At 38.9% G+C, this 25,783-nt stretch overlaps 1 protein-coding gene across 6 annotated transcripts in view; it reads right to left on the bottom strand.

The window, feature by feature from the left end:
* DHX57 (DExH-box helicase 57) overlaps positions 1 to 25,783 on the bottom strand; it is a 71,236-nt gene that overhangs the window by 29,749 nt on the left and 15,704 nt on the right. For 5 of the 6 annotated variants that reach the window (XM_066378441.1, XM_066378440.1, XM_066378442.1 and 2 more), the window contains exons 2-12: positions 21,132 to 21,364; positions 17,387 to 17,545; positions 15,339 to 15,524; positions 14,178 to 15,016; positions 12,396 to 12,574; positions 10,264 to 10,385; positions 8,707 to 8,902; positions 7,450 to 7,574; positions 5,182 to 5,315; positions 3,828 to 3,882; positions 1,522 to 1,727 (exon numbers count right to left, since the gene is read on the bottom strand). In XM_066378441.1, the coding sequence (XP_066234538.1) occupies positions 1,522 to 1,727; positions 3,828 to 3,882; positions 5,182 to 5,315; positions 7,450 to 7,574; positions 8,707 to 8,902; positions 10,264 to 10,385; positions 12,396 to 12,574; positions 14,178 to 15,016; positions 15,339 to 15,524; positions 17,387 to 17,545; positions 21,132 to 21,358 (2,428 nt within the window). In that variant the 5' untranslated portion in view covers positions 21,359 to 21,364. The remainder of the gene's footprint in view (positions 1 to 1,521; positions 1,728 to 3,827; positions 3,883 to 5,181; positions 5,316 to 7,449; positions 7,575 to 8,706; positions 8,903 to 10,263; positions 10,386 to 12,395; positions 12,575 to 14,177; positions 15,017 to 15,338; positions 15,525 to 17,386; positions 17,546 to 21,131; positions 21,365 to 25,783) is intronic. The other variant, XM_066378445.1, reaches the window with a different exon arrangement.

Here is a 25,783-nt window from a genome sequence, read left to right as displayed (position 1 = left end):
TGGGTGGGGTCTGATAAAGAAGGGAGCACCGAACAGAATATTAAATGCTCAGCACAGGGTGGACCCACAAATTATGCTATTTGAAAAGCCCATAAATAATGCTGAAACTAGTGGGTAAAAACTGAGGATATTACAGAATATTTAAAGTGTCTCAAAGATCTCTCCACAAATGACTTATTAACTTTAAATAGAATAAATAATAACTACAAAGGGGAAAAACCTAGTTGACATCATCTTAAAAGTGATCAAAGTTAACATCACCAATAATAGGACAAACCAACATCAGTTGTTTCCTGATATGATGTATCAAGAAGGACTCAACATTATTTCTATGATTTTCTAACCAAAAATGCATCTCCTAAATTGAATCACAGGGAAACATTAGACAAACCCAAATGGAGGGACATTCCACAAAACTGGCCCAAACTCATAAAAATATGTCAAGGTGATAAAAGAAAATTAAAGGCTAGAAAAGCTTTCCAGATCAAAACTAAAAACTATAGGCATGTGACAACTAAAGACAATATGTAATCTTGGGTTGGATTCTGGGCCAGGAAAAAATTGCAACAAAGGATATTATTGAGATAATTGGCACAATTAGATTATCAATCATGCTTTAAACAATGGGATTAATTAAATGTCTTCATCTTGATAATGTCTTATGTTTATGTAAGAGAATGTCCTTGTTCTTAGGAAATAATACAGAAATAACTTAGTCTCAAAAGGTTCAGGAGAAAAAAAATACATTTATGCAGAGCAAATGATAAAACAAATAAAGCAAAATAATAACTGGTGAACTGGGGTAAAGGATATAAGTTTATTGGATAATCTTACAAAGTTTTCTTTAATTTTGAAATCATATCAAAATTAAAAATAACAAAATACTCAAGAATGTAATTTATATTTTACTACCTCCCAATATTTCTATAATCACATTTCTTTTAAAATAAAAATAAATAAATAAATAAAATCAGAAAAAATCCCACTGATAAATATAATAACCTTTATAATCTAATATGCATTAAAACTGCTTTTTTCTAATTTTAAGGTTGTTCTGATGAATCAAAGACAATGTAACTATAAAACAAGAGCCACATCTTTCTTTTTTAGGATCCTGGTTGGAATAAAAAACTACAGTTGACCCTTGAACTACATGGGGGTTAGGGGTGCCAACTCCCCTGTGCGGTCGAAAATACACTTATAACTTTGACTCCCCCCAATTTAACTACTAATAGCCTGCTGTTGACCAGAGTCTAACCAATAACATAAACAGTCAATAACGCATATTTTGTATGTTATATGTATTGTATTACATACTATATTCTCACAAGAAAGTATGTCAGAGACAAAAAAAAATGTTATTAAGAAAATTGTAAGAGAAAATGCATTTATAGTATTTATTTTTAAAAATATGCATATAAGTGGATGCACACAGTTCAAAATTTTGTTGTTCAAAAGTCAACTGTAGTTATCTTTGGTACAACTATAATACCTCCCCACCCCCCGCTGGAAGCACATTACCTTTATAGCGGACCAGGAGCTGCTTAAAATCTAACTGTTGGTCTGGCACTGCATCTTTGACAGAATCCTGATCCTGGAGGTGAAGGGAAAGCCTAAGGTCTTCCTCTACTTCCTCAAATGCAGTTCTGTTGCGCCTTGCTTTAAGCTTCTCCTTTGCCATCTGTTTCATGGAGCGCACATATGGGCTCCCATCTTGTAACACATACCTGAGGAAGGAAGACAGAGGAATATGCATCTGTGTGTATGTGGATCTGCTGGTGAAGGGACACATTCACCTATTTGATGTGTGCTTCCAGCAGAAGACTGTTTGCTCTCTGTTTTTGATTATTGTGCTATTATTCTTCTACCAGTCTAGGATTCTGCTGGCTGTGCCCTATATCTGGAAGGGAACACACTGTAATGCTATTGGCTCTACTTTAAGATAATTCTAGAAGCAGTGAGCTTGAAAAAGTGAGAAAATAAAGACAGGTAAACTAGTTGAAAAATGATTTGCCTAGAGATCCACATTCAGTGAAAGTGGAATAGGGCCCAGAAAATATCAGTTGTGTTTTTTTTAATTGATTTTAGAGAGAGAAGAAAGGAGGGAAGAAGAGACCGATTTGTTGTTCCACTTATTCATGCATTCACTGGTTGATTCTTGTATGTCCCCTGACTGGGGATCAAATCCACAATCATGGTGTATAGGAATGATGCTCCATCCAAATGAGCTACCAGGCCAGGGCAGAAAATAACAGCTATAATAAGCTCCCTAAGTATGCTTATTACACACTAAAGTATGAGAACCAGTGTTTTTGGAGTTTTCGTTTGAGGATATAGTACCATGAAATATAGAATTAGGAGGGGATTTTATTAGAAATGAAAGGAGCAGAGAAAGAGAAAAATTCTGAGTTGAGTGCAAGGTGCCAGACATAAAAGGTGTTTTCATTCTGGAGCTCAGGGGTCAGGAGTGAAGTGACTGACCTGGGAATTGTGGCACAGAGGTGACAGCTGAAATCACACAAGTTTAAGAGAGCTAAGGAAGAGTGTATAGTGATAAGAAACAGTGCAAGGATAAAGCCCTGCAAATCTTCCAGGTTAAGAGTAGAAAGAGGATGCAGGGCTTTCAAAGAAGAGAAATCTGAAGTTATCACTTTTCACCCAGTATGAAAATTATATAGACATCTTAACACTCAAACTATACTACAACTTCTTGAGGGCAGAATGATAATGATAATAATAGCTAACATTTATAAAGCACTTACTATGTACCTACCAGGCACAAGTGTAAGCACTTTGCAAATATTAACTCTAGCCCTGACCGGTTGGCTCAGTGGTAGAGCATTGGCCTGGCGTGCAGGAGTCCTGGGTTCGATTCCTGGTCAGGGCACACAGGAGAAGCGCCCATCTGCTTCTCCACCCCTCCCCCTCTCCTTCCTCTCTGTCTCTCTCTTCCCCTCCCGCAGCCAAGGCTCCATTGGAGCAAAGTTGGCCCAGGCACTGGGGATGGCTCTTTGGCCTCTGCCTCAGGTGTTAGAATGGCCCTGGTTGCAACAGAGCAACGCCCCAGATGGGCAGAACATTACCCCCTGGTGGGCGTGCCGGGTAGATCCCGGTCTGGCGCATGCGGAGTCTGTCTGACTGCCTCCCCGTTTCCAACTTCAGAAAAATACAAAAAAAAAAAAAAAAATTTCACTCCAAGTATTAATTAATTCATTAATCCTCATAACAACCCTATAAAGCAGCTACAATTAATACATCCATTTTACTTATGATAAAACTGAGTCACAGAGAGATTAAGTTCTTCACTAATGTTACAGTTGTAAAGCAGAGGGATTTAAATACTGGAAATCTGACTATAGAATTAGTACTTTTTCTTTCAAGTTAAATTTCTCCATACATTTATGGTCCTTCATAATTTCTTAAAATACTTTATTTTTTAGAGCAGTTTTAGGTTCACAGAAACATTGAGCAGAAGGAACAGAGATTTCCCATACACACCGTCCCCCCCCCCCCCACGCATAGCCTCTTGCACTGCCAACACCCCACCAGAGTGGTACCTCAGTTACCGCTAATGAATCTACATCTACACATCATGATCACCCAAAGTCCCCAGTTTGCATTAGGGTTCCAGAGTCAGTACCCTGAATAAGCAATACTGCCTGCAAATTGCAAATAATTTGTATAATACATATTTGCTGAAAGATAGGGGAAAACAGAATCCTCAAATAGAAAAACTAACACATATATTAGTATCTTGGTACTCTGAGGTAAAATAATAATTCCATTTTTAAAGACTTTCACCAAACCTTAACTAATGCCTTCCTTACCTTGTCACAGCAATTGCATCTTCCAGGAAAAACTGATCAACAGGAAATGTACGACCTAGAAAAACAAATAAAACAGAAAAGCCTCAGAATACTCATTTATATATGCACAATTAGTTTATATATGCACAATTCCCCTAAAACAAAGCTTGGTACAATAAGATACTACTTGTTTTGTGGATAAATTCTAGTTAGTGAAGAAAAAAAGAAGCATATAGGGGAAGAGATGATCATTTGCTAATAAAACTTTTTACCTTTTGAAAAAAATTTGTTATGCTTTTCCTATCCTTCTCTCCTCCTTGACAAGGGAACTTTAAATTTTCAACAACTGTATTGTAGATCAAGCATATAATTCTGTCCTTAAACCTACAGTCACTATTCTCTATAACTAGAACAAATAGGATCACTCATTAGTCAATGCTTCTGAATTGCCCCCTGGTAATCAATTGCAGAGGATAAATCAGAGCCCCCGGTGACACGTTATTCCCACAATAGGACTGGGAAGCACCAAAGGAAGACATAGGCTACCCAACTTCACTTTCTCTCAGAATGGACCAAATCCAGAAATTTAGCAGAATCCAGCAATGAACGAATATGAGCTACACAGATACAAGTTCCTCCTTTATGACAGAATACCATTATAAACTCAAACACTTTTAGGTAAAACACAATGGAATGCTAGAAAAACTAATAACCTGGACTTTTCAAAACAGCATATATTAAATTAAAATCTCCCAGCAAATGAACATAATGTTGCCTCTTTATTAATCTCATTATATGGTTATAATTTTATTTATTACAAACTAATCACTTTTCTAGAAAGAGGAACAAATACTTATGACTTCGTAGCTCAATTTAACTTTAAAATAATTTCATTTGCTTATTAGAACACACACACACACACAGAGACAGACAGAGACAGAGAGAGGGACAGATAGGGACAGACATGAAGGGAGAGAGATGAGAAGCATCAATTCTTCGTTGCAGATCCTTAATCTCCTTAGTTGTTCATTCATTGCTTTCTCATATGTGCCTTAACTGGGGAGCTACAGTAGAGCGAATGACCCCTTGGTCAAGCCAGCGACCTTGGGCTTAAGCCAGCAACCTTGGGCTTCAAGCCAGTGACCTTTGGGCTTCAAGCCAGTGACCTTTGGGCTCAAGCCAGTGACCAGGGGGTCACGTCTATGATCCCATTATCAAAACAGCGACCCCGCTCAAGTCAGATGAGCCCACACTCAAGCCGGCGACCTCAGGGTTTCAAACCTGGGTCCACTGCATCCCAGTCCAATGCTCTATCCACTGTGCCACCACATGGTCAGGCTAGAACAACACGTATTTAATGATGCATTTTACTCACCTGGAATAGTAATAACTGGGCAGGAATTGAAATATTCTGAAAAGAGCTCAGCATTTAAAGTTGCACTCATCAGAATAACTTGGAGAGTTGGTCTCTGTAACACAATGTCCTTCAAAACTAGCAGCAAGAAATCACTAGAGGGTATAAAAGAAACACTTGAAGATCAAAAAATGCAATGAATGAAAATGAATATCTTGATATATTTTGAGCAAAGAACGTATAAGACCTATGTGAAAGCAATCAGTACATTCATAAAAGATGTGTCATGTTACTAGATGCGAGGACTTAATATTAAAAAGATACTGACCCGCTCCCCTGCTCTGGAGCATGCCAGCACTTTTACCTTCACCCCCTTCTTCCAATAAATACTTTGTTGACTTATTAAATGAAAACATCATTTGTATAAGAAAAAAGGTCAGGAAACAAACTACCTAATTCTAACAAAGTAAACATGTCAATGTGTAGAAGGGCTTATCACCAATCTAATTACCGTAGTTATCTCTGGGGACCTCTGGAGCCAGGACTAGGAATGGTTTGAAAGGGGGACTTTCACTTTATCTGTATATATTTATTTTTACTAACAAGTAGTCTTCTGGTCATATGTCTTCCCTGTTCAGTTCTTTAAGACTTTTTATCAGCAGTAACTGGGGCCTCTTTCCATATTTGTTATTTATTTTTTTAGTTTTGCTATTAGTTATTTTCTGCTTCTGTGTCAGTCCACTAACTTCACTTAGACTTTCTTCCTCACAAGATAATTATAATAGTATATAGTATAGCCCTCGTTGGGAAAGCCTCATAATTTTCATGGGGTCGTCTCTTTTTATCCCCACTCGTTTGTTTTTTTTTACTGCTCCAGAGCATGATCCACATGACAAGCTATGATTAACTCCATTTGTTTATCTGGCCCTTCCTTTTAAAATATTGAGAATTTTGATTTTATACCTCAACCCTTTAATGCCTTCTAATTCCACTTAAACACAGTCCAAATGCTTTACTATCTATGATGTATCAGGCCCTGGCACACCTGGCTCCTGCTCTTCCCGCCTGCCAGTTTGCCTGTCACTGACCACACAACAGCTACTCTGGTCCTCTAGTTTCTGGACTCCCGCTGAAGCCCCTCCCACTGTAGTCTTTGCAAATACTGGCCTTGCCCCCAGCTGTCACGCAGGACTCCTTCTCCTACTTCAGGTTATAATTTAAATGGCATCTCCTCAGACATGCAGTCTCTGGCTAGCTTATGGGTCTATTCCTCAAAACACAGCATCTGTTTATTCCTTCCCAGTACTTATTCCAATTGTAATTATTTGTGTATTTACTTGCTAATTATTTGTTTTTCCTACCAGAGCATAAGAGATAAAGAAGAACCGTATATACTTTTTACTACAGTATCCCTAGCAATTAATAGGTCACCTGGCACTTGTAATACTGGCTCTATAAACATATGAATGAGCATCTATCTGTTCCTGTATGTGCCCTGACCTGGGATCAAACTGTCAACCTCTGTGCTTCCGGACAATGCTCTAACCAACCGAGCTATCCAGCCAGGGCTCTATAAACATATGAATGAATGTCAGGACTGAATGACTGGCAAAACGAAGCCCACATCAGCCAATTCATCATCTAGATCAGGGGTCAGGAACCTATGGCTCGCGAGCCAGGTGTGGCTCTTTTGATGGCTGCATCTGGCTTGCAGACAAATCTTTAATAAAAAAAATTAATAATGTTAAAAATATAAAACATTCTCATGTATTACAATCCATTCATTTCCTACCGCTCATGTTCGTGGTTGCGGGTGGCTGGAGCCAATCACAGCTGTCCTCCAGACAACACCAAATTTTTACTGGATAATGGTAATGTACACGGGTCGTTGTATAGCTCTCACAGAATTACATTTTAAAATACAGTACGTGGGCGTTTATGGCTCTCTCAGCCAAAAAGGTTCCTGACCCTTGAGCCAGAGCATGCATTATGTCTGTTATTCCTGCTAAGTACAGCACTCAGCTCTGCGTGTCACCAGTAGGGTGTCAAGTATCTCTTATTAGATGATGTCCAACTAGCAGGAGGAATCTTTCAGTGGTGAACATGTACTCTCCTAGCATATTTAGTATTACAGACCCTGGAGACCACGAAAGCAGTTCCCCTTCTAACACTCAGGCTTTTTCTTCCCAAATTTTCTTTACTAATTCTAAGAAACTGAACTGGAAGCAGAATAAAATTCTTTCAGCCATGTCTTCATGTGTGGAATTCATGGGAAAATCTTTGTCCGACCTTTCCTCTGTCCTCTCGTGAACTTCATCAACAATGATGTGGCTGACTCCTTGCAGAGCCGTGTCTCCTTCCAGCCTCCTCAGCAGCACTCCTGTGGTGCAGTACAACAGTCTGGTGGCTGAGGACTTCGAGGAAAGGGCACAGAGAGCATTCATGAAATGTTTGAAAATAGGAAGCATTTTCCTAACAAAACTATTCTGAATGGATGAAGAATATTGAAAACAGCAGCAGTTCCATTTAATATGAAACCATATTCAGTGCACTTTCTTGCTGTAGACAACAATAAAAGCTTTTCTACTTCATATCAAAATTTTAAGTTTAGAATTCACAAAAAGCAGTCAGAAAGTATGATAAAACATAAAAACAACAGTGAGTGAGGAAAAAAGTCAACTCTGAATTGGTCCATTCCTTATTCAGTTAAACGGATTAATTCCCAGGTTCAAGAACAAATGAGCATTTACTAGATCACTTCTGCCAATCAAGAATAACAGGTCTTTATAGCAGAAATTAAGTAGACCCAAATAAGAGCTCCTATACCAAAATATTTCTGAAAGGACTTCTGAAGTACAGTGTGTCCGTAAAGTCATGGTGCACTTTTGACTGGTCCCAGGAAAGCAACAAAAGACGACAGAAATGTGAAATCGGCACCAAATAAAAGGAAAACCCTCCCAGTTTCTGTAGGATGATGTGGCAGCATGTGCGCATGTGCAGATGATGATGTAATACCCTGTATACAGCGGAGCAGCCCACGGCCATGCCAGTCGAGATATGGATGGCACAGATAAAAGTTCAGTGTGTTCTGTGGCTCGCTAAATTCGAATCCGTGACCAAAGTGCAACGTGAATATCGGCACATTTACAACGAAGCGCCACCACATAGGAATAACATTACTCGGCGGGATAAGCAGTTGAAGGAAACCGGCAGTTTGGTGGAGAAAACCCGTTCTGGTAGGCCATCAGTCAGTGACGAGTCTGTAGAGGCTATACGGAATAGCTACCTAAGGAGCCCTAAAAAATCTGTGCATGAACCCACATCGAACTGCACTGAATAGGTATGAAACTGGGAGAGTTTTCCTTTTATTTGGTGCAGATTTCTTATTTCTATCGTCTTTTGTTGCTTTCTTGTGACCAGTCAAAAATGCACTATGACTTTACAGACACACTGTATATCCCAAATTTCCCATGAATCTCCAGACACCAAGAACTCTATACTTGAGCACTAAATTTCTGTTATCAGGAGTAAGCAGAGCATACACACCTTGACACTTTCCAGGCGGATCTGGTACCCCACAGTCAGACCCACTCTTTCTGCTCTCTCTTTAGCAACACGCTCAGCAACGGAGATTGCAGAGATTCGGCGGGGCTGGGTGCAGATGATGTTGGCCACCTTCTCCGGGGGTCCGTTCAGGGAATCATCCAGGATAAACTGTGGAATCTGTGTGGTTTTCCCACATCTATATGCCAAACAAATAAGTTCTAAAGCGAGAGTTTTCAAGTGCTAGTTAACTAAAGAAGCAATCATGTGCAATGAGGAAAGACAGGAAGCTAATCAGAATAAACGTTGTTCAGTTTCATCTATCTTCTAAACCTACCTACTGACTTATTACCTACAGCAAATAACCCCTAGGAATTTGCACTTATTAACAGGGCAATCAAATAATAGTTTAGTACCATCTGTAATATTGGGACTACTGAATAGAGATTTGATTAAGGTCTGTAAGTGCTTCCAAGAATGTAAACTTTACATATGACTCCTAAAGAAATAGGAGTATTGTTTTAAGATTATTAAAATATTTCATATTTTTCCCTTTGATGTGCATTGACTTAGTTATAAGTGAACTGAGGTTAAAAAGATAAGAATCTGTAAGATTCGAAGTTACTACTATATCAGTAAGTCTGGGCACATGGAATTACTAAATTGAAAACCCTTGAATAGATAACTAAATTATGCCCGTGACTATCTCTGCTCAACAGGTTTCAATAACCTATAGAGAGTGTGAACAGGAAAAATAATGTGCCCTAAGTTGTTCTTAAAAGAATAAAAGATCTAAAGAAAGCAGAATAAATTTAGAAGATAAAATTTTTCAAGCTAAATGTTCTGGAACTATTTTTTATATTTAAAAATGGGCCTTCTTAAAAGCCTTCAGCTAAAACTTTTGCCTTAAAATTAACTCAAGGCAGAGATATATAATGTTTATAAATTCCTAGATGTATTACCAAGTTTCGTTTTTGTTTTTTGTAATTTGGCTCTATTGGCTACAGATGCTACAGTATTAATTCCTGTAAAATATTATTTAATATTTGACAGGAAAATGCGCAAAAAAACACCAGCTCCTGGCTTGTCAAAAGTAGAACTGGCTCTGGTAACCACGGCACACAATGTATTTACAAATGAAAGCTGCATTAAAAATAAGTTGCAGGCCCTGGCCGGTTGGCTCAGCGGTAGAGCGTCGGCCTGGCGTGCAGGGGACCCGGGTTCGATTCCCGGCCAGGGCACATAGGAGAAGCGCCCATTTGCTTCTCCACCCCCCCCTCCTTCCTCTCTGTCTCTCTCTTCCCCTCCCGCAGCCGAGGCTCCATTGGAGCAGGGATGGCCCGGGCGCTGGGGATGGCTCCTTGGCCTCTGCCCCAGGTGCTAGAGTGGCTCTGGTCCCGGCAGAGCGAGGGCGGGGCATCGCCCCCTGGTGGGCGGAGCGTCACCCCTGGTGGGTGTGCTGGGTGGATCCCGGTCAGGCGCATGCGGGAGTCTGTCTGACTGTTTCTCCCCGTTTCCAGCTTCAGGAAAAAAAAAAAAAAAAAAAAGTTGCATTCTTACCCAGTCATACCACTTATAACAAGTACTTGGTGCTTGCTCAACAATTTAAGAATGGTTTCTCTTTCCTCCCAAGCAGGGAGTGATTGTCTTTCTTGCAGAATTGATTGGAACGGTCTGGAAGCCTAATAAAATAAAAGATAAGGTATCAGTTGCATTACTTTGAACCACCTCTCACAAAGCTCTGAATGTGAAAACCCAGTTATACCCACCCTTCTGCTCTTGGACAATTTATTCAGAGAAAGAAACTGCAGATTTGTTGGGGTTGGATACTGATGACTTTAGTCAGAAGGCTGCTCAAGAATCAGCCAGATAAGCTGGGGAATCTGTGTATTTTCCTAATCGAATAAACGGAAAGATCTTAAATGAGAAATAAAACCCTCTTGCTTAGTACTTATCTCGCTCTTCCCAGCAAGAGTTTTTACACCAGCACTGTCCAGTAGAACTTCCTTTGTGATGGGAATGTTCTATATTTGTGTTCTCTGGTATAGTAGCCTTTAGCTACATGTGGCTACGGAATACTTTACTGTGGCTGGTGCTACTGAGGAACTGAATTACTTAATTTTAATTAATTCAATTTTAAATAACCACACATGAGTAGAAGCGACCATATTGGACAGCACAGTTCTACACCAGGGGTCGGGAACCTTTTTGGCTAAGAGAGCCATGAACACCACATAGTTTAAAATGTAATTCTGTGAGAGCCATACAACGACCCGTGTACGTTATGCATTATCCAATAAAATTTGGTGTTGTCCCAAGGAGGACAGCTGTGATTGGCTCCAGCCACCCTCAACCATGAACATGAGCGGTAGAAAATGAATGGATTGTAATACAAGAGAATGTTTTATATTTTTTTTAAGTTTTTTAAAAAAAAATTTTATTTATTCATTTTAGAAAGGAGAGAGAGAGAGGAGAGAGACAGAGAGAGAAGGGGGGAGGAGCAGGAAGCATCAACTCCCATATGTGCCTTGACCAGGCAAGCCCAGGGTTTCGAACCGGCAACCTCAGCATTTCCAGGTCGACGCTTTATCCACTGCGCCACCACAGGTCAGGTGAGAATGTTTTATATTTTTAACGTTATTATTTTTATTAAAGATTTGTCTGCGAGCCAGATGCAGCCATCAAAAGAGCCACATCTGGTTTGCAAGCCATAGGTTTCTGACCCCTGTTCTACACAATATCAGATTTTTCCAAAATTGTAATAGTAAGAGCTGTCAATAAAGGTTCTTTTTGGCCAATCATCACATCTATACATCTATGCAATGCAGTCTGACATCTACTGGTCAATGCTACATAGTACTACACATTAAAACTATGGATGTATTTTTGAATAATGTAAGAAATTTATATTAACACATCATTTTCTGCACGTAATTTTATCACATAAATTTACCACCTATATACACAACAAATTGAACATGTAACCTTTTGTTTCTACCACTTTATTATTTATGGTGTGATTTTCTATTCATTTTGACATTCTATGGGTGTTGTACTATATATGTGGTAATTTTATACTAGGTCAAAATCAGAATCACAGAACTTTAGAACCAGAAGGGCCCTCACACAGCATCTCTAATCCAATCCCCAAACTCGTTAAGCCACTCCTCTTTGTCCCACATCCAACTCCGTCTTTACAGTTCACTTGTGGGTTCTTTTAAAATAATGTTCATATGACTGGAGTAAAAACAACACTGGCTTTGGAAACAGAAGCAGCTTGAACTCTGCGTTGCCACTTATTAACTATGTGACCTAGGGCAAGTTGTTTCTCTTTTAAGCTTCCAAAACAGGTAAAAGTCCCTCCTTACCCTTCCCCTTTTCTACAGTGATTTCTCTAATGGAAATCACAGTATTAATTTTTCTTCCACTTATCAGGTTATCTGTCATAGTACCAAAGCCACATAATTTTGAAAATACTTGTGTATGTGTGTGTATTTCATTTTCACCAGTCATTGTACTTTCCAAAACTATCTAGAACATGTGCCCAAGTTTGCTGTGGTATGCAGAAATTTTGACCACTCAGAAAAAGAACCAAAAGTATACTAGAAAGGGTAGCCAACGCTTCCCAATTCATAATCCCTTCATCCATACATTAGGGAGGCATTGCTAGCCAGTCTCTCAGAATACCCTACCTGTTTTATTCGGAACTGCTTGCAGATTTTAGCATTTTCAGCATGTACTGATTTTGCCTGCCAGTCATATCTTTTGGAAATCTTTTTCTTAAGGTTCACATAGCTTTCATTCTCCACTACAACTGGTGCAGGACCTTCATCCTCATCTGTCTCCTCCTCACGTTCTGATTCTTTTTCTACTTGAAGGGGATAAAAGGAAACATTTTCGATATGGAGCCCTTTCTTTGTCAAAGGGGGAAAGTCACTATGTAACAAAGTAACAACAACAAAATCATAAAATGGAGAAAATGTTAAAGCATGAATAAAGCAGGTTCATTCATTTCGATACCACTGCTTCTAATCCTAAAGAACTTAAAATGCATCTTAAAACAAACTTTAATCAAGTATAAGCAGCTATTGTTAAAAACTAAATTAAAGCAAAAATAAAGAAGAGGAAAGCATGGCATGCCTTGTTAAAACAGTAGACTCTTTACATTCAAGGAATTAACTGAAAATTTCAACTATTTGCAAATGTACCTAAAGTTTCATGACACAAAACAACCTATCAAATGATGAATCAATAAACAAAATGTGGTATGTTCATATAATGGACTATTATTCCACAATAAAAAGGAATAAAGTACTCATACATGCTACAACATGAATGAACTTTGAAGATATTATGTTACATGAAAGAAGCCAATCCCAAAAGGCCACATATGGTATGATTCTATTACTATGGAGTGCCCAGAATAGGCAAATCCATAGTGACAGAATATAGATTCCTGGTCATCAGGGGTTGGGAGAAGAGAGGAATAGGATTGCTAATAGGTATGGGGTTTCTTTTGGGGGTGATGAAAATGTTCTGGAATTAGATGATAGTCATGGTTGTACAACTCTGTGAATATACTAAAAATCATTAATTGTATACTTTCAGGGGGAAATTTTATGGTGTGTAAATTATATCTTAATATAACTTATTTTCTAAAAAGCCCACAACCCACAATTTCTCATTGTCTGAGGAATACATTTAAATCCTAGTGCTAGAAGCTGATATTGAGAGCAAGTCACGTGGCGAGTGAGTGAACCCAGACAACTGTCCAGTCTCTCATCTCAGTGCAACATCATGTTCTCTGTTTTCTGATGTTTACCTGGGAACTCTTGTGAAACAATGAAAACTTACTGCTCTGAAAGAAAGACAGCAACAAACAAGAGAATTTTTTGATGAGCTAAAGGGGGATTTACTTGTGGTGCGACTCGTACAGCAAACCTGGGTCTGGATAAAGCCAGAAGCCTGAACAAACATTTTTCATTTGAGGATTAAGGGATTCGCAAAGATAGCCCTACTCCAATGAATTTTGAGAGTCTAGTGTATTAAAAGCAAGAAGGTATGACTAGTAGTTTAGAAAGAGAAGTATCGCTAAAAACTCATTCAAAAGTAATTCCATATAAAGTTATCAGAAATAAATAAGTAAAGCCAAATGCATTAAATGAAACAGGTTTTCTGAGATGCCCTAAGTTTCTTCCAAATTTCAACTGCTAGAGTAAACTTACGTATCACTTGAAACTTTCAATTCAGGAACCCCAATCACAGTGACAAAATTAGGCTTTCCAATTAAAGTCAGGCCATAGTTTAGGGGATTCTCCTTCCTTTTTGCCCATGGACTGAGAAGAATGACTTGCTTAAGATCACTGGGAGACCCTAGATCAGCCCTCATTACCACTTACTTCTTTAATCTGTCATTCTGAATGCCCCCGACCCCCATCCCGAAACACCCGCCATTTGATCAATGCCTCACATACCTTCTGGAATTTGACTTGAGACAAAAGAATTATTTGGAATCACTGGTTTACGACAGACAGGATTAGTTATTCTGGTCCCGGAGGATAGTGGCAGAAAGTTCACTGGAGGGACACTGTACTTGTGATGGGTATTTGTTAGTAAACTGATTATTTCTGATTCTTCCTCTAAAAGGGTAATCAGAGAATATACAACAGGTTCTGAAGTTTCTGCAAACGTCAAGGCCTTGCTATAAAGGAACTCAGAAATATGTAAACGACAAGCCAGAGGTAGATTCTCATTGGTGGAATAAAATGCCACAAGGGGAGCTTCGTAGGGGTATTTGTGGTCTTTAGAAAATCGAATTTCAAGTTCATATAAAAAAGATGCATCTTCATTAGCATGAAGATGAGAATCATCTACACTTCTTTCTATTCGTCCAACAATTTGATTTGGGGGCACTTCATGTTTGAATTTGCATTTTGATCCAAATTTACAACTTCCTTTGAGGTAAAATTTACAGATTTCAAGTGAAGTCTCTGGTATATTTTTGGTACTTTCTTTTTGCTTGGATTTGCAGAATTTACTTGTCAAATAGTCCAGTTCTAATCCAATGGTCCAGACTCTGTTCTGAATTCTTTCTATGAATTTCTCCCCGCAGATTGACTTTAGAGCAAAAGCCTCCTCCTGTCGCTGCTCCACACACTCATCCATGCTGATGTGGGCAACAGCCTTGGGGATCTTCATCCTCTCGGCAAACGTCTCGGAAAAGCACTGGGTGAGTAGGTGTTCTAGTGATGCCCCCACATTTCCATCACAGATTCTCAGGGCAGCCTGGCAGCGCTCGGCGTTGAAACCATACCTGCCAAGTGTAAACCATGATGACAAAAAAAAAAAAAAAAAAAAAAAGAATGAGTAATATCAAATCACATAAGTGAAATTCACTTAAATACACTTATGTGAAGTTATAACCATATCTAGAAAGGGTCTGTATTTTGATAAAGAGCCCCTGATAACACTAATCCTTCCTTCATTTCCCTACCCTAAAAGAGGGAATATTAGGCATGTCAGGCACTTCCGGAACCTATACAATAGGAAAGTACTCAAAGCAAGAGTTTACAATAAATATGCTTTCCGTTTCCTTGAATTCTCCCCCAACTCCTATAAACACTGAAAGCAACCACCTGGAAAGCTTTTGCACTGCAAATGTTGAGACCGTGAGTTCTGGATTGTGGGGCTCCCCCAGGCCTGAGCCAGCACATTCCAAAGGATCTGCATCGGGAACCAGGGAAGCCTCTCGTCCGGCCAGCCAGAACTGTGCATCATCACAATCTGGCTCATCCTCTTCCTCCTCCCCAGAGATGCTTCTTCTGGAAGAGGTAACATTGTCATATATGATATGTTAATTTCTACTTACTTCAAAGAAAAACTTAGCAAGACTCTAAGAATTTAATTGAAAAAGCCAAAGGCAGAGAACCCCAAAGAGTCTACCAAAAAACTACTAAAACTGATAAATGAATTCAGTAAAGTAGCAGAATACAAAATAAATATCCAGAAATCAGTTGCATTTTTAAACACCAATAATGATCTATCAGAAAGGGAAACCAAGAAAACAATACCATAAACAATCGCTTCAAAAAGAATAAATACCTAGGAATAAATTTAACCAAGGATATAAAAAGACTGTACTCTGAAATTATAAGTGTTAAGTGTTTTATATGTACTATCTCCTTTAAAACCTTCTCAATGACCCAACCAGATACAATTAGAACCTCCACTTTTCAGATGACCAACTAAAACTTAGAGATATTTAGTAATTGTCAAAGGTAATACAGTAAACAGCAACTAGAGATTTTAACAGTAGATTTTAAGGCAGTCTAACCCCAGAGCCTGGATTCTTTTTTTTTTTTTAATGTTTATTTATTTATTTTAGAGAGAGACAGGGGAAGGAAGGGAGGGGAAAAGGGAGAGAAAAAAAGGAGGGAGGAAGGGGGAGAAGGGGAGAGAGGAGAAAAGAGAGAGAGGAAGGTAGGGGAGGGGGACAGAGAGAGAAGGAGGTGAAGAGAGGAGAGGGAGAGAGACAGAAACATTGACTTGTTGTTCCACTTATTTATGCATTCATTGGCTGATTCTTGTATGTGCTCAGAATGAGGATTAAACCTGCAATCTTGACATATTTGGGCGATGTTCTAACCAATTGAGCACTGGGCCAGGGAACAGAGCCCCATATTCTTAATTATAGAAGTCTTGGCTATCCTCTCTCTCTCTTCTCATTTATAAAAACCAGCCCTAATTTTTTGCTTTGCTGCATAACCACCTATCCTTTACATAGGATGGACACTGAGCTACACATAACTGACCACTTTAATTCTGGCAAGTGCAAAGAATTAACCTCTCCAACTGAAATCACAAAACAAAATAGCCAAAAGAGTTGTTTCTCTTAGGCAGATGGTCATGAGTAGTGTAACTTTAAGACTTCATCTAATCAACTCAGTATCTGCTCCCAGAACAACACTACTTGTTTGCTATAAGGTTTTATTTGGAACGTTGTCAACAAAGTAAGTACTAAATCCCTATTAGTGCTGTCCTAGATAAAAAGATAAAAAGGCAATCTGTTTTACTGCACACAGATATTACAAAACAAACTAACTCTAAAACTGTTACTGAATAATTATTCTTGCATTTCTATTAGCTCACTTTCTTTTTTTTTTTTTTTTTTTTTTTTTTTTCATTTCTGAATCTGGAAACGGGGAGAGACAGTCAGACAGACTCCCGCATGCGCCCGACCGGGATCCACCCGGCACGCCCACCAGGGGCGACGCTCTGCCCAGCAGGGGGCGATGCTCTGCCCATCCTGGGCGTCGCCATATTGCGACCAGAGCCACTCTAGCGCCTGAGGCAGAGGCCAAGGAGCCATCCCCAGCGCCCGGGCCATCTTTGCTCCAATGGAGCCTTGGCTGCGGGAGGGGAAGAGAGAGACAGAGAGGAAAGCGCGGCGGAGGGGTGGAGAAGCAAATGGGCGCTTCTCCTGTGTGCCCTGGCCGGGAATCGAACCCGGGTCCTCCGCACGCTAGGCCGACGCTCTACCGCTGAGCCAACCGGCCAGGGCCTATTAGCTCACTTTCAACTACTATAGTTATATAGCCAGGACAGGATCAGTATTTATACAGTATTCAAAGGACATACAGGAACTTCACTGTACATAATAATTTACTCAAATCAAACAATTTACTCAGATCCAGCATCCACATCTTGTTCTTGCAGGTCTCGGAGAAGAGCCTTTACTTTCTCCTGATTCTCAGACGTCATATGGAGGGTCTGTAAGGGCACTTTGGCTTTCGGCTTCCACTGGGGGCGTGCCTCTCCTTTTCTTGCACTACTGCTGCCAGTTCTGCAAAGAACACAGGAACAAAATTACACGTTTACCTGTAATCAGAACTTTTACACCCTCCTCAGAGTTCCCAAATATACAAAACACGAAACAGATTGTCAAGTATCTTAAAAAGGATGACAGTTAAGTGTGAAGAGGTTCTGTTTTCCACAGTTCTTAACAGACTTCATTATGTTGGAACTGCTGGAAAAAAACTCTGATCAGACTCTTAATCAGTACAACTGGCTTCACTAACTCACAAACCCTGTTAAAGCAATGCTATCATGACTCCCTCTACATGAGAGAATCTTCAAAGGAAGTCTGCATATAGAATGTTTATTGCATTTTATTTTAGGTAGCCAATCTGAAAACAATCAAGAGTTCCATTTTACTTGTTAATACGAGTTAATTCTTGGCCTATTTTTGATATATTTATCTAAATTATCACTATTTCCTGATTATAAAAAAACAATATGGCTCTGGCCGGTTGGCTCAGTGGTAGAGTGTCGGCCTGGCGTGCAGGAGTCCCGGGTTCGATTCCCGGCCAGGGCACACAGGAGAAGCGTCCATCTGCTTCTCCACCCCTCCCCCTCTCCTCCTCTCCTTCCTCTCTGTCTCTCTCTTCCCCTCCCGCAGCAAAGGCTCCATTGGAGCAAAAGTTGGCCCAGGCGCTGAGGATGGCTCCATGGTCTCTGCCTCAGGCGCTTGTAATGGTTCTGGTTGCAGCAGAGCAATGCCCAGATGGGCGGAGCATCGCCCCCTGGTGGGCATGCCGGGTGGATCCCAGTCAGGTGCATGGGGGAGTCTGTCTGACTGCCTCCCCGTTTCCAACTTCAGAAAAATACAAAAAAAAAAAATAATAATAAATAATACATGTTCACTGTAGAAAAGTAAAGAATAGAAAAAAACAGGTCACCCTAATTCATATTATCTTTTTCATATACATTTTTAAAAATTATACAACATATGTATTTTTTTGTAATGTGCTTTATTTCCCTATCAAAATAAAGTTGGATGCCTGGCCTGTGGTGGTGCACTGGATAAAGTGTCGACCTGGAACACTGAGGTTGCCAGTTCGAAACCCCGGGCTTGCCTGGTCAAGGCACATATGGGAGTTGATGCTTCCTACTCCTCCCCCCTTCTCTCTTTCTCCTTTCTTAAAAAAATAAAATAAAAAATAAAGTTGGCAATTCCCTAAAATTAAATATTTTCCTATAACAATTTTAAATGCTTATATGTAGATAGATATAGATGTACTAGAATTTATTTCATCAATCTTTCATTGTTGGAATTTAGATTTTTATACACTAAATTTATTTTCTTTCTTTTTTTGGAGGGTTTGGCATGTTTCATTATAAATTTTCACAAATCTAGGGAAATGAAAGAAATGCTTTCTGTATTTAAAATAGAACACATTATTGAGACTTTGAAAGAACCACACGCTTTAAACTTGTAAAACCGGGGAGCAAAGGAGAAAGTAAGTTGATTGACGTTTTGAACTGCAACCTCTAAAAAGAAATGTTACTAAATCCATCATTTCCACTAACTTTTTGTTTTGAAAAAATTTAAAACTACAAAAATAAGCACTTTTTACCACCAGTTCTTAACATTTCCCATACAAGATGCACACACACATTTGTGTACTTCTCTTCCTTTGTCTACATACACATGTATGCCTATGTACATCCCTGCCTTCCTCTCTCCAGATGCACGTGCATATATTGCTGAACCAACTGAGTGTAAGCTGCAGATATCATATTTACTGTTAAATACTTCAGAATATTTCCTAAGAAGAGATATACTCTTACATAACCACAACACTATTACCACTCACAAAATATTTTATATTGATACAATAGCAACTAATACATAATCCATGTTCAATCAAAGTTCCTAATTGTCTCAATTATGTCCTCTATAGAGTTTTTGAGTTAAGGCCCTGGCCGGTTGGCTCAGTGGTAGAGCGTCGGCCTGGCGTGCAGAAGTCCTGGGTTCGATTCCCGGCCAGGGCACATAGGAGAAGCGCCCATATGCTTCTCCACCCCTCCCCCTCTCCTTCCTCTCTATCTCTCTCTTCCCCTCCCGCAGCCAAGGCTCCATTGGAGCAAAGATGGCCCGGGCGCTGGGGATGGCTCCTTGGCCTCTACCCCAGGTGCTAGAGTGGCTCTGGTCGCAACAGAGTGACGCTCCGGAGGGGCAGAGCGTCGCCCCCTGGTGGGTGTGCTGGGTGGATCTTGGTCGGGCGCATGCGGGAGTCTGACTGTCTCTCCCCGTTTCTAGCTTCAGAAAAAAAAAAAAAAGTTTTTGAGTTAATATCTACTAAAAAATAACATTTAGTCCTTTTTTTTATTTATTTATTCATTTTAGAGAAGAGAGACAGATAGAGACAGAGAGAGAGAGAGAGAGAGAGAGAGAGAGAAGGGGAGGCAGGAGCAGGAAGCATCAACTCCCATACGTGCCTTTTGACTGGGCAAGCCCAGGGTTTTGAACCGGCGACCTCAGCATTCCAGGTCGTTAGTCCTTTTTTCAAACTCCTTTCATTTCAAGCAGTTCCCTCACCTATTTCCTGACACTGTTTTTGAGGCCTTTGGGCCAGCCATCCTGTGTAAATTTTCACTTGGCTATGTTAGGCACTATGTATGAAATACATATATTTAAGCTCTAAAATCACATACTCAGTGCATGAGAGGCTTAAACTACAAGGAGCACTCGGAACTGAGATGACTGAGAGAGCAGGTTCTTCTCTCCACAGCATGCTCACGATGGGCCCAGATTCATTTAGTGGCAAGTTTAAACTACTTAAATGTCGTTTTTCTTCTTCCTTTTTTCCTAATGCATATAGTTGAAATCATTTAAGTTAAAAAGCATGTATGACACAGTTAAACTCTAGCACTCACCTATACTCCTTTCTCACTAATATTTAGTTGAGAGCTAACTCACACAGAAGTGTGTATGTGTATATAATATTAAAGTCTCTAAAAATTCCAGTAGAAAGCTCACAGTGTAGTTTGAGAGACAATTACAATTTTACATATATTGCATAGCATACAGTAGTAAATTGTTACTTTCATTAAATATTCATTAGAATTATCAGAATTTACTCATTACTTAAAAGTTGAGTATGAGAGAAGCCGCCTAGATATGACATCTGTCACTGGTCATCACATGAAACATCAGTGAAGATTTATTTGGTCAATTTGGTTGGAAAACAGGCAATTCATAGATTAGAAAGACAGTACAATGAGGTCACATATTGGGACCTTCAACCTATAAAGCCTAACAAATACTTAAAATATTTTCATCACTTTCACCATTTCCAATATTTACTTTTCTAGTAACATTAGTTACAATAAAAGTATTACACTCAATTCACAGTGTCAGGTGCAATAACTTTGTATTTTGAACTTCCCAAAAGAAAACGCTGTTATTTGCCACTATGCCTTTAGAATGTACTTTATAGAGGGGGACTGCAAAGTTTTAAAATAAGAATAATAATTAACTTGACCAGAATTCCTTGGCATTTCTTCCCCCTTCTCTTAGCCATCTGTTATCCCTTAGAATAGGAACTGATAGTGTTTCCACATTTGAACATTCAAAGAACATATACCTGGCTGAGTGCCTTGATTCACTGAAGATACAAAAGTCATCGCCATCATCCCAAATTCTACTGGAGGCCTTTCTATTGCCGCCACCACCACCGCCACCGCCGCCACCGCCACCACTGCCACCTCCGTGAGGTTTACTAGTGTGACTCCTGCCTCCTCTTCCTCCTCTAGAAGAACCTTTCCCACTTCCTTTGCCTGGCTTGCCTTTTCTTCTTACTGAAGAACTCATTTTCACCTGCAAGAAAAAAGTAATACAGATATCATAAAATCAGACAAGTATAATAATTCTTTGTTTTCAAAGTTATGGATAGAGCCTATTTTAAAGAAATAAAGAAAAATGCATATTTTAAAAGCTCTAGTTTAGGAAAGGCATAGATAATTTGCTTCCCAAAAGATTTACAAATATATCCCTATCAGGATTAATCTTGAGTGAGTTTCTCCGACACAGATTTTTTAAGCAGGAATGTGCATCAGACACACAAGGAGCCTGACCAGGCGGTGGCGCAGTAGATAGAGCATCGGACTGGGATGCAGAGGACCTAGGTTCGAGACCTCCAGGTCGCCAGCTTGAGCGCAGGCTCATTTGGTTTGAGCAAAAAGCTCACCAGCTTGGAACCAAGGTCGCTGACTTGAGCAAGGGGTTACCCGGTCTGCTGTAGCCCCTCGGTCAAGGCACATATGAGAAAGCAATCAATAAACAACTAAAGTGCCACAATGGAAAAAGAAAAAAAAAGAAACACAAGGAGGGGTTTCAAAACACACAAGCCTAAGCCCCAACCCGATATTTTGATTAGGTTTGATCTGGTATAGAGATTAAAAAGTTCTAGTTGAGTAGAGATATTTTCATAGATTGAATAAACAAACTTTAAATTTACACATACACTTTCTTTTTTTTTTTTTTTTAATAAATTTTTATTAATGATAATGGGATGACATTAATAAATCAGGGTACATATATTCAAAGAAAACATGTCTAGGTTATTTTGTCATTAAATTATGTTGCATACCCCTCGCCCAAAGTCAGATTGTCCTCCGCCTCCCTCTATCTAGTTCTCTGTACCCCTCCCCCTCCCCCTAACTATCTCCCTCCCTCTTCCCATGTCCTCCCTCCCCCCACCCCTGGTAACCACCACACTCTTGTCCATGTCTCTTAGTCTCGTTTTTATATTCCACCAATGTATGGAATCATGTAGTTCTTGTTTTTTTCTGATTTACTTATTTCACTCCGTATAATGTTATCAAGATCCCACCATTTTGCTGTAAATGATCTGATGTCATCATTTCTTATGGCTGAGTAGTATTCCATAGTGTATATGTGCCACATCTTCTTTATCCAGTCTTCTATTGAAGGGCTTTTTGGTTGTTTCCATGTCTTGGCCACTGTGAACAGTGCTGCAATGAACATGGGGCTACATGTGTCTTTACGTATCAATGTTTCTGAGGTTTTGGGGTATATACCCAGTAGAGGGATTGCTGGGTCATAAGGTAGTTCTATTTGCAGTTTTTTGAGGAACCACCATACTTTCCTCCATAATGGTTGTACTACTTTACATTCCCACCAACAGTGAATGAGGGTTCCTTTTTCTCCACAGCCTCTCCAACATTTGCTATTACCCGTCTTGTTGATAATAGCTAATCTAACAGGGGTGAGGTGGTATCTCATTGTAGTTTTGATTTGCATTTCTCTAATAACTAATGAAGCTGAGCATCTTTTCATATATCTGTTGGCCATTTGTATTTCTTCCTGGGAGAAGTGTCTGTTCATGTCCTCTTCCCATTTTTTTATTGGATTGTTTGTTTGTTTGTTGTTGAGTTTTATGAGTTCTTTGTAAATTTTGGATATTAGGCCCTTATCTGAGCTGTTGTTTGAAAATATCATTTCCCATTTAGTTGGCTGTCTGTTTATTTTGATATCAGTTTCTCTTGCTGAGCAAAAACTTTTTATTCTGATGTAGTCCCATTCATTTATCTTTGCCTTCACTTCTCTTGCCATTGGAGTCAAGTTCATAAAATGTTCTTTAAAACCCAGGTCCATGAGTTTAGTACCTATGTCTTCTTCTATGTACTTTATTGTTTCAGGTCTTATATTTAGGTCTTTGATCCATTTTGAATTAATTTTAGTACACGGGGACAGGCTGTAGTTGAGTTTCATTCTTTTGCATGTGGCTTCCCAGTTTTCCCAACACCATTTGTTGAAGAGGCTTTCTTTTCTCCATTGTGTGTTGTTGGCCCCTTTATTAAAGATTATTTGACCATATATATGTGGTTTTATTTCTGGGCTTTCTATTCTGTTCCATTGGTCTGAGTGTCTATTTTTCTGCCAATACCATGCTGTTTTGATTATCGTGGCCCTATAATATAGTTTAAAGTCAGGTATTGTAATGCCCCTAGCTTCATTCTTTTTCCTTAGGATTGTTTTGGCTATTCGGGGTTTTTTATAGTTCCATATAAATCTGATGATTTTTTGTTCCATTTCTTTAAAAAATCTCATAGGAATTTTGATGGGAATTGCATTAAATTTATATAGTTTTGGGTAATATGGCCATTTTGATTATATTTATTCTTCCTATCCAAGAACAAGGAATATTTTTCCATCTCATTGTGTCTTTTTCTATTTCTCTTAATAATGCCTTGTAGTTTTCGTTATATAGGTCCTTTACATTCTTTGTTATGTTTATTCCTAGGTATTTTATTTTTTTTGTTGCAATCGTGAAGGAGATTATTTTTCTGAGTTCGTTTTCTAATATTTCATTGTTGGCATATAGAAAGGCTATGGACTTTTGTATGTTAATTTTGTATCCTGCGACCTTACTGTATTGGTTTATTGTGTCTAATAATCTTTTTGTGGAGTCCTTCGGGTTTTCGATGTATAGGATCATATCATCAGCAAAAAGTGATACCTTTACTTCTTCTTTTCTGATATGGATGCCTTTTATTTCTTTGTCTTGTCTGATTGCTCTGGCCAGAACTTCTAGCACCACGTTAAATAAGAGTGGAGAGAGTGGACAACCCTGTCTTGTTCCTGATTTAAGGTAGAAAGTCCTCAGTTTTATGCCGTTTAATATGATGTTGGCTGATGGTTTATCATATATGGCCTTTATCATGTTGAGATATTTTCCTTCTATACCCATTTTGTTGAGAGTCTTAAACATAAAATTGTGTTGTATTTTATCAAAAGCCTTTTCTGCATCTATTGATAAGATCATGTGGGTTTTGTTCTTTGTTTTGTTGATATGGTGTATTACGTTAACCGTTTTGCGTATGTTGAACCATCCTTGAGATTCTGGGATGAATCCCACTTGATCATGATGTATTATTTTTTTTAATATGTTGTTGTATTCGGTTTGCCAGTATTTTGTTTAGTATTTTAGCATCTGTATTCATTAGAGATATTGGTCTGTAGTTTTCTTTCTTTGTGCCATCCTTGCCAGGTTTTGGTATAAGGGTTATGTTGGCCTCATAAAATGTGTTTGGAAGTATTGCTTCTTCTTCAATTTTTTGGAAGACTTTGAGTAGAATAGGAACCAAGTCTTCTTTGAATGTTTGATAGAATTCACTAGTATAACCGTCTGGGCCTGGACTTTTATTTTTGGGGAGGTTTTTAATAGTTTTTTCTATTTCCTCCCTGCTGATTGGTCTGTTTAGGCTTTCCGCTTCTTCATGACTCAGTCTAGGAAGGTTGTATTGTTCTAGGAATTTATCCATTTCTTCTAGATTGTTGTATTTGGTGGCATATAATTTTTCATAGTATTCTACAATAATTCTTTGTATATCTATGATGTCTGTGGTGATCTCTCCTCTTTCATTTTGGATTTTATTTATTTGAGTCCTGTGCCTTTTTTCCTTGGTGAGTCTTGCCAAGGGTTTGTCAATTTTGTTGATCTTTTCAAAGAACCAGCTCCTTGTTTTATTGATTTTTTCTATAGTTTTTCTGTTCTCTATTTCATTTATTTCTGCTCTGATTTTTATTATCTCCTTTCTTCGGCTGGTTTTGGGTTGTCTTTGTTCTTCTTTTTCTAGTTCCTTAAGGTGTGAAGTTAAGTGGTTTACTTCGGCTCTCTCGTTTGTTCATATAGGCCTGAAGTGATATGAACTTTCCTCTTATTACTGCTTTTGCTGCATCCCAGAGATTCTGATATGTCGTATTTTCATTTTCATTTGTCTGTATATATCTTTTGATCTCTGCACTTATTTCTTCTTTGACCCATTCATTTTTTAGAAGTATGTTGTTTAGTTTCCACATTTTTGTGGGTTTTCCCCCCTCTTTTTTGCAGTTGAATTCTAGTTTCAAGGCTTTATGATCAGAAAATATGCTTGGTACAATTTCAATTTTTCTAAATTTGCTGATATTGTCTTTGTGGCCCAACATATGGTCAATTCTTGAGAATGTTCCATGTACACTAGAGAAAGATGTATACTCTGTCGCTTTGGGATGAAGTGTCCTGTAGATGTCTATCATATCCAGGTGTTCTAGTATTTCGTTTAAGGCCACTATATCTTTATTGATTCTCTGTTTGGATGACCGATCTAGAGCCGTCAGCGGTGTATTGAGGTCTCCAAGTATGATTGTATTTTTGTTAGTTTTTGTTTTAAGGTCAATAAGTAGCTGTCTTATATATTTTGGTGCTCCTTGGTTTGGTGCATATATATTAAG

This window comes from Saccopteryx leptura, chromosome 3 (assembly GCF_036850995.1).
Source record: "Saccopteryx leptura isolate mSacLep1 chromosome 3, mSacLep1_pri_phased_curated, whole genome shotgun sequence".
NCBI lineage: Eukaryota > Metazoa > Chordata > Mammalia > Chiroptera > Emballonuridae > Saccopteryx > Saccopteryx leptura.
Note: the sequence above shows the minus strand (reverse complement) of the source record. Positions and strands in the feature narration are given on the sequence as shown.